The following is a 9324-nucleotide window of genomic DNA, read 5'->3' as shown; positions in this document are numbered from 1 at the left end:
GCTGGTGGCCAGAGATCAACTGTTAGGAATGCCTGGGTTCTGAGACACGTGTGGGACACTGGGACTTGCATGTGCTTACAGTGATGTCTCACAAATGGCCAGTAGGTGGTGCTCTGACAACAGGAAAATGATGTCTATGGTTCCTGAGGCTAGAAAGGGATTTTTAGCTGGTTGGTCTTCAAAGTGGTTTCCTGTCAGTTTGGTTGCTGATTTTCCACATTTCCACTTACAGGGCTTGAAGGGGACTGGAAGACAAATGCCCACCACATTCCCTTTGGGGGCATGATGGCAATTGTGTCTCCTGAGGGTAGCAGCCGTGTTCCAAGAAGTGCCATCCCAGCGTGGTGCCAGGAGCATTTGGCCACTGGTCAGATTCAATCTGAGGATGGCAGGCACACAGTTTCCCTAGGCTGAGTGTCACGGCAGCATTTCTTCTCTTGTGGATGAATCGTCTAGAGTCTGGCAGCATGGGTACTAGAAACCAGAAGGCAGAGTTATTAGAAGTTCGCACTGCCTCTTATCAGGCCTGAGAAAATTCCACAGCTCTTCAGCTCGGCTGCTTTGTACATCACCTAAGGGGCATAATCATGTATTGCCAGGCTGACCTCAGAGGTTTGTGGTGAGGGCCAGCTGTAAGGTTTACATAAATTAATTAAATACGTTTAAAAATTTGATCAATAAAATTATAGCCATCTGTTGGCTGGGAGAATGAGAATGTGGAGAGCAAGAAACCAGTATAGAAATTCATAGATTTGGAAGCTCTCAAAAGCCATGACAGCCAAATGAGGAGTAAAGAAGAGAATATGCCATATCAGTCCAACTGCCTGTAGGACATGTTCCTCCCAAGGCCATTGATGCTACCATGTTTGCCCCGCCCTCTTCAACTACACTTTCCCAGAATCCTCCTTTTAAACCCCCCTGCACAGGTATTCCCTCCCAGTGTGTTCCACGTGATTCCCAGCATGTACTTGTGAAGCCTATCCCTCCAGGGGCAGGAAGGCAGATCTCATCTGGGGGGATGGAGGTGGGGTGCCTTCAGGACTCCATGTGGAATATCCTGTCGTGAGTTGTCCAGATCTCTCAATAATTACAGCAGCCACAGAAAACATAGGGCATTGGTAAGATGAGAAAAGGAATTAGTACTGGATCTTTGCTCAGTGGGTGGCATCGATGAGACAAGTCTGGGCCCCTGATCTTGCAACAATCACTTCTGGGAGGTAAAAGACAGGGAGCCCTGCTTAATCTGGGTGTCAACAAAGAGGCACCAAGATATGAGGGTGAAGGAAGGAAAGGGGAACAGTCTTAGCGTGAGTGTGGAGTCTGTAACAGTCTAGCCAGTGCGTCTACACAATTTGATTCATGCTAAGAAGATACATTCTTTATGCCATTCTCCATTTTATTCATTATCTAGTCATTAGTGTTTAAAACAGTGCCTGCCACATGAAAGACACATGCAAATATTTTTCAAATGAATGCTTTGAGTGGATTTTTATGCTAAGAACTGTGATCCTCCTGGAAAGCAGGGACATATACTTGATAATTTCAGAAAGCCCTTTCTGGCCCTGTGAAATTTACAGGGCACTGAGATACCCACTTGTGACTGGTTTTAAATTACTGTCTGACTGAGGGACTTCCTGGTCACAGCATAAACCCCAGTCCTTTCACTTTTGACTAAGTATTCAGAAAGAAGAGGACTTTCCAATTAAGCCAGGAGAAAGGACTCAGAAAGGCAGTAAAAGGAACTCAAAATAACAATCAGAACTGATTCACCTTGAATAGTAATTTGGCCTGCAATGGGCTCCTTTGAATCAAAAAGTGAGGGCCGGGGAGATGGCTCAGTAGAATAAATGCTTCCCTGGCAAGTGCAAGGACCTGAGTTCAATCCTCGGTTCTGCAAAAAAAAAAAAAAAAAAAAGAATCAAAAAGTCAACATGCTGTCCCCAAGGTCAGCAGTGTTGGTTGGGGGTGACAGGCTGAGACCTTCTTTTGGGTTTGGCCTCAAAGCATTTCCCTCCAAATGTGTGCAGTCACACACTCCCACCCACAGGCACACACGCACACCCATTCTCGCACAACAGACGTGAGTCAGTGCTCACATGGCCTCCCCCACCTCCAGACACACTTCCACTCAGGAGTTACCTCACCCTGCACCAGACACCCTCATAAGCACAGATACTGCCGTTCCCACAGCCAAGGTTGTACTCACGCCTTCCAACCTCTGGGCTCCGGTCAGCCTGATTCCTTCCTCGCCCCCGTCTTTCCATGGCTCTGTTGGGCAGGATTTGGGTACAACTATGTGTAACAAGAAGAGGAAGGTGTGCTCCAGCTAGTGTGGACATAGGAGAGGATGGCCTGTACCTCTCCTCAGTGTAAAGCACTTAATCACATGTAGGAGGCTTGGGTGCTACATAAGGGGGTGATTTTTTTTTTTTCAGGCTTGTGGGCTCCCTTTTCCAGCTCTGCTACTCTCAGATCCCACTTTTGCTTTTTTTTTTTTTTTTTAATTTTTCTTAACTAGAGTAGGTGCAGGCAAGTCAGTGGAGCTTGTCTGGAGTAAAAGCGGGAGCAGGAGAGGCCCTCCGCTAGAACTGTGAGAAGGCAAGTTTTAGCTCAGCCATCGCCAGCTAACCCCGTGACATCTGGAACCCTTCTAGGTCAGGCACCGGGCACTGCTGGAGTCGCACCCAGGAGGCTGCCCTAGCTGGTGCCATCAGGAAGAGGGCAGAGGCTCCTCCAGAGAGGCGCCCTCAGAGACCCTGGCCTTCCCACTGGGCTTCCTGGGTGCTGAGTGGGGCGATGGAGCCAGGGTGCTGTCTTTCCCGTGGAAATCCCCGGCGCTGTGCGTGGAGCCAGCGAGGTGCCTAGCAGCAGTCATGCAGTCCCGGTGAGCCGCGTGCAGAGCGCTAAGGCAGGGACTCCCCTCTAGGGCGACTGCGAGCTCAGCACCGCGTCAGTTGCGCAATGGGGCACGGCACAGCACTGGGGACCCCTCTCTGCGGGGCCCCGAGGACCACGTGTCTGTGCGCTCCACGCCGCCGGTGCCCCACTCTCTTGAGGAAACTGCGGTGCTGCTGCGCTAACCTCTTGGCATCACTGGGGGGAAGGTGACTCCTCTTGGACTGATTCAGAGTGGCCGGGTACTGGTTGGTCAAACAAGATAAACCAGCTCGCCGCCCGGGACCCTCCGGCCTTCCGGCCATATCCCGCCCCTCCCCCGTGTCCCCCAGGCTCGAGAGCCTCCTCGCTGCGCCTCTGGCTCGGCCAGGGCTCTCCCTGAGAGCCAGCCACCCCACTCTCCTTCTGTTTGTTCAGCTCTGTGCAGCTGGGTGGAAGAGGAAGATGCCGTTCTTAGAGAGGAAGTTTGGTCCTGGATAAGTCCCTGCTGGGCCACCGCTAGGCTGGCTGCAACCTGTTCCTCCCTCGCCCCAGCGCCCGCCCTCTCGCGCTCCCGCCCTCTGCCGGCGCAGCCGCGGATCGCTGTTGCATGCTGATCCGGGAGGCGGCGGCGGCAGCGGCGAGCGCTCCGGGCGGATGCTGGCACTCGGGCTTCGCTGCTCTCTGGATGCTGCTCAACTTCTACCCGAAACGCAGGAGCTGTGAAGTCATTTGTCCCTCTCCGGCTGGATCGACTTGTGATTTCGATATTTTGGGCGTTGCGGTTTACGCAGGAACCTCAGTAGTGCTCTCCCCCTCCCTCCTTCTCTCTCCAACCTTTGGATGCATCTGCGCTGGCAGATTTAAAGACCCAAGTCTTGGCTGTGGAATTTCTTAGATGGACTTGTAGGAGCTGGCGTTATAAAGCATGTCACCGTAACTGGGCCTCGTCTTTTTTTTTTTTCCCCCAAAGTTCTTTTGTTTTCATTTTCCCCTCCCTCCTACCCCTCCCCCCAACCAATAAATCACCAAACTGTTACCTAGCGGGCCGGGCCGTGCCTGCCTCTCTCCCTGAGCTAGGTGGTGCGCTTGCCAGGAGAGGAGCTATGTTTGAAGAGCAGCCTACTTCAGCCGTCTCCTCTCCGGCCCCTCGCCACCGCTACACACTGGCATTTTGAGGGAAAAAAATTGCCTCCAGAAATTGAGCACCCCCAAGCCCTTCCCCCTTTTTTTCCTTCTTGAGGAATGGAGCATCGCGGAGGTTGTATTTAGATTCAACAGTTCAGAGCGGAGAGGCTGCTTGCTGCCGCCTCTCCCGAGAGCTCGCAGGGCTCCCTAGAGGCGGTGGTCCCTGCGCCGGTCTGGATGCGGCTCTGAGTCTCCGTGTGTCTTTCTGCTTGTTGCTGTGTGCAGGTGTTCGGCGATCACCTTTGTGTGTCTTCTGTCTGTTTAAACTTCAGGATGGCTCGCTTCGGGGAGGCGGTGGTCGGCAGGCCGGGGTCGGGAGATGGAGACTCGGACCAGAGCAGGAACCGGCAAGGAACCCCAGTGCCGGTCTCGGGGCCGGCAGCCGCCTACAAGCAGTCGAAAGCGCAGAGGGCGCGGACTATGGCTTTGTACAACCCCATTCCCGTCCGGCAGAACTGTTTCACCGTCAACAGATCCCTGTTCATCTTCGGAGAAGATAACATTGTCAGGAAATACGCCAAGAAGCTCATCGATTGGCCATATCCTTTCTTGCCCACCATAACTCCCCTCTCCCCTTCTGCATTTCTGCGGGTGAGGGGGGAACCTAGCATGGAGTTGACTCCCTACCCCTCCTTCCTGGTGCCAGTTTGCCCCTTTGCTGGAGTGCACTCGCTACCCCGTTGCATCTAAGGGGCAAGCTGGGTGCTTTGGAGACCTGTTTGGGCACTAGTGCTTTTCAAGGTAAGACTTCTGGTTTTTGAATTTTCCTGTGTGAAAATCTCTGGTGTCCCTGGGTGTGTGATATTGCAGTATCTACCCCTTTGGGGGCTGGGCTCTGTGAATCCCAGCCATCCCAGCCCCCTCAGTCCTTCCTCAAGCTGCACTCTAGAAAGAGCTGGGTAGCCCCTCATCCCCGGCTTTCTTTCATAATCCACCTCCCATTTCAACCCTTCACGACAACTCCTCTGTCCCTGTTCCTACCAGCTGGGGAGACACCTGCAGTCTACCAGGAGGCAAGTGGAGGAGCTGGGAGAGGATTTGTCATTTCCGAACCTCCAAGAGCACTGGACCAAAACTGTATATGCAAATAGACAAATTAATAAATAAAAGAAGTCTTTGGCTGGGAACTAAGTTTAAATTCCTCTGAAGGTGGAGTGAGTGAGTGTGTGTCAGTGGATGTGATCTCTGTCACCACCATTCAAAGTTGGAGTTCTCTTCTCAGCTGAGGGCAGCTGGTTCTTTGGGCCCATCCTTTTCATGATCCTGGTTTTCTTAACTCAGCTGGTTGTTCTCTGAGTATCTGGGATCAGACAGACATTCTGGGCCTGAATTTGCCAGCTGAGGGCCAGAGGGGTTCAAGCAATCTGTCTGTAGTTGCAAAGAGATCTGTGTTCACTGGGAGCCAGTGAAGCATCTTTGACAATGGTGGTGTCAGGGTGAATAGGCGTGGAAGGAGCTGCTTTGCAGGTTTGATCCAGCACACCAAATGCAGGCTGCTGACTAGGCATCTCATTGCCTTATTCTTCACTAAGGATTTGGATGCCTGATGAGGCCATTACTAACACAGGGTGGTGGTGGTGTGTGTGGGATTTGTAGGAGGCAGGCTAGTGATGTAGTGTTAAATATGGGGGTGGGCTTGGGGACAGAGACTTTGATATGCTCATGGAGAAGCATTTCTTGGGAAGGATGCACCTACAGAGAAAGCCCCTCCTCTGTGTTCCTTCTTCCCTACCCCCACGCTCCAGGTGTGCAGCAGTGGGAGTTGGAGTGGCGGGGTCACTAGTATCAGCTAGGCTCAGGGCTTGCTTTCTCTGGGACCTGGGCATCTCTCTGCCACCCCCACCTCAATCTCTGGCCTTCCCTTCTCCTCCCCACTTTCCTGCTTCAGCAGCTCCGTGATTGGCTGGCGCCTGGTGCTTCTAGGCAGCACCCCTCATTAGAAACGAAGGAGTGTCTCTAAGCAGATATTCTTCCTGCCGCTATTCGCACCCTCCCACAACCACCCCTGACTGGGCTTCTCCCTCTCACCTCTTCCCTGCACTCTCCCCTGCCTTTCTCACCCCTACAGAGTGATCACGGCCCATACAGTGCCAGAGTTGAACGTTCCTAGGTGGAGGCTTGAGGCGGGGGAGGGGTCCTGTCCCTGCAATCACAGCTGCCCGTGAGCTGCACAAAGCGGACAGATCTCATTGTGTTGCGTGCTGCGGCTGCAAATAACTCCTCTGGGCTGATCTCTACGATTTCCCCGCTGGGCCCCCCGCCTCCCCGCCTTCTTCCATTCTCTAAATTTCCCCACCCACCAAGTGCCACTTTGCTGTGTCCCTTTCTCTGGGAGTGTTTATTCAGACCGGAGCTTTCACGTTTCCTTGCGGTAGATAGACAAAGCTCTGAGCCACCCCGCGGTTGGCAAAGTGTGCCAGCTGCCGCCGTTGGCACCTTGGACAGCGCCACCCGCAACTCCTCTATCGGACGTGGGTTCCCCATTCACTTGGGTTCAGCACCTAGTGCACTTCCGGCTGGGCCTTGTTTCCTTGGTTGGGAAATGAAGCATGCTTCATACAGCATGCGGTTGCCCCTTCACGAGCTTTCTCCTCCGCTGCAGAGACGCCGCCTTCCCGCCAGACTATGGGAGCGCAAGGTGCAGTTTTGGGTCTTATTCCTCCCTTTCCTTATCTCTGGCCAAAATGGACTAAAGAGAGTCAGAGAAGAGCTGCTCCAGGGCGTCAATTTCAGCATCACGCTCAGTGTCTTGGCCACAAGCCCGGTCCCAATGGTCTTTTTCCCCACAAGTTGGATATTTTACAGTGGTTCTACAGCGTGTGGGCTGTTGTAAAATTGTTCAGAGAACATCTGCTAAGGTGTTTAGCGCAGCCTGGTTGGAAAATTTAAAATACATTTTTTTTTTTTTTTTTTTAGCTGTACAACATAATTGACTGATACCTTCCCTCTGGTGGTGACTGCATGGAAACATTGCACTTCAGTGCGCTCTGCGTTTCCTCCAAATCTGCATCTAAGTTCCCAGCCTCCCCTGTCCTCGCTTGCACAATATCCATTTCGTTTCCTGAAATAGCTTGCTGTTTTTGTCCTGAGAGTCAGTGTGCGTAGTGGCTACCCCAAAAGCTTTGAAGTTGGGCCACCTCAGTTCAAGTCCTATTTCCTTCAGAAGCTCTGTGACCTTGAAAAGTTACTCCATTACTCCATGACTCAGTTTCCCTGACTGTAAAATGGCAATGTTAATAAGTTACTGGGAGAATTAAGTAAGTTGCTGTATGTCAAGTGACTAGAACATTAAAAAATTACTCAATAAACATTACCTATTATTATTAAAGGCATCCTTTGGGAATTTTAGCACACCCAAAGGGAAGAGCCTTAGTTCAAAATGAAGTCCTTTGTTTAGATTCTTGCATCTCAAAGAGTAAGAAGCTGCATCTGTCTCAAGTTAGCTTAAGAATTCAGAATCCTGGGGCCCATTTCAGACTGGTGAAGCTGAATCTACGTTATAACAAGATACCCAAGTGATTAGCGTGTATGTAGTTGAGTAATATATCCCCTGTGCTGTTGACTAGTTTCAGATGTACTTCTCTGCTCTTTGTAAAGACCAGGTTTAAAAAAAAAGAAAAGAAAGAATGTTATTCAGGAACATGTCAAGACCAACTTTGAGACTGGGTACTGATGTCCTTTCAGTGTGCGTGGTACATTTGGCATGCTTGAGGGTTTTGATTGCTTGTGCTCTATGACACCTTGTGAAACTGACATTTGCATTGGCTGTAGAGAGTCACAGAGCTACTAGGAGGACAGTGTGCCCTTTTTCTGTGCAAGTTTGGGTTGGTCTGGAAGGATGAGCTAAGTAAAAGAAATGATATAACTTCTTGCAGGACTCTCTGATTGGGGGTGGGGTGTCCAGCTGTTAATAGCAGAGGTTGAAGTCTTTGAAGAAGTGCCTCAGATAACCCAGATTTGGCATGGGAGATGGTGGCGAGTCAACAGCCCACTCTGAATGTGTTTTACTTTTCTGGGAAGCTACATCTGCATAGGGAGATAATTTTATAATTTTGACACTCTACAGTTTGTACCGTAGGCTTTTTGAAAATGCTAGCCTGATTTAAAATGGATATTACATTTTATAGGGTTCTTCCTTCTCTTTCTTGCTCATCTAATAGATCTAACAAGAACGTTTCTCTTCTCAGACAATGGCTTTTCTGAGTGCCATCACATGGTCATTGTCCTTTGTGCTTAAGGACCGTCCAGTGACTTGTGCGTGGGACCAGTAACCCTGGGGATGGGCACAGAGGATCTCTCACATAGAGTGTGATATACTCTATATTTATTGTACTTTTTCAGGTTAATATGAAGGGAAGAAATGTTATATTTGACCTGGCGGCTCTGTGCATCATAGATTTTTTTTGCCCACTTGGTCATCTCAGCAAGGAAGCATGTTTTATGTGGAAATCAACATGGTTTATAGTGGGAAGATCAAATGTGCTCGTGGCCACTGGGCTGATGGAACTCAACGAGGCTGTGGCTATCCATCCCTGATTCCTCGTGGAGATGTTCACTGTATCCCCTGAGCATGCTGGCTATGGGTCAGAGAACAGATGTTTTATTATAATGAACTTCCCATCCAATAAATTATAATTTTATTTTGAAGGATTTGGTGAGATTTACTGAAAGTTATAGTTCTCAAATCTCCCATTTGGGTATATGCTTTTCTTTTCTTCTGTTTACGTATAAATGTAGTCATCCAGGATAGTAAATGTTAGTTCTGGTTAGAATTTCAGGTTTGGTATAACTAGTAGGTTATAGATCTGGGCACCTTGGTTGGGGCAGAGCCTGGGAACTAACTACGATGCAGTCTGTAATGGTGTGCTCTGATCAGAGATTATAGAAAGGTATTTTCCACGCACCTGGGTGACAGATAGTGTCAGTAACGGCATTGGGGCTGCAGGATACAGGTCTCCATTTTCCGAGGCTGCTAGGACAAACTGAATTATCTCTTAGCTTGTCTCTTGATATGAGGTGTGGATAATTCCTCTGAAAGGTAGGCTGAGATTGGCTATAGGGACCATCTCAAATTGGGAGGCAGCCTGGGAAGTGAGTTGGAAAGGAGTTTGACAGAGTGCAATGACTTGATGATGGGGACCTAAATATCTTGGGTGTGATAGTTTTGTCTGGTGGCTTTCATGTCATTATTTCCCCACTTCCCTGCAGTTTCCTTCCCAGCAATAGGCAAAGTGCATGCTATGAATTTAAGGAGGAGGAGGA

The 9324-nt window shown here is 50.1% G+C and overlaps 1 protein-coding gene across 3 annotated transcripts in view; it reads left to right on the top strand.

Annotated features, from left to right (window-relative positions):
* The first annotated feature begins 3929 nt into the window (after positions 1-3929).
* Cacna1e (calcium voltage-gated channel subunit alpha1 E) overlaps positions 3930-9324 on the top strand; it is a 325607-nt gene continuing 320212 nt past the window's right edge. For all 3 annotated transcript variants that reach the window (XM_004643428.3, XM_004643429.1, XM_004643427.1), the window contains exon 1: positions 3930-4601. In XM_004643428.3, coding sequence (XP_004643485.1) covers positions 4336-4601 — 266 coding nt within the window. In that variant the 5' untranslated portion in view covers positions 3930-4335. The remainder of the gene's footprint in view (positions 4602-9324) is intronic.

Source organism: Octodon degus, unplaced genomic scaffold (assembly GCF_000260255.1).
Source record: "Octodon degus isolate 3935 unplaced genomic scaffold, OctDeg1.0 scaffold00176, whole genome shotgun sequence".
Lineage (NCBI taxonomy): Eukaryota > Metazoa > Chordata > Mammalia > Rodentia > Octodontidae > Octodon > Octodon degus.
This window is presented reverse-complemented; position numbering and strand designations above follow the sequence as displayed.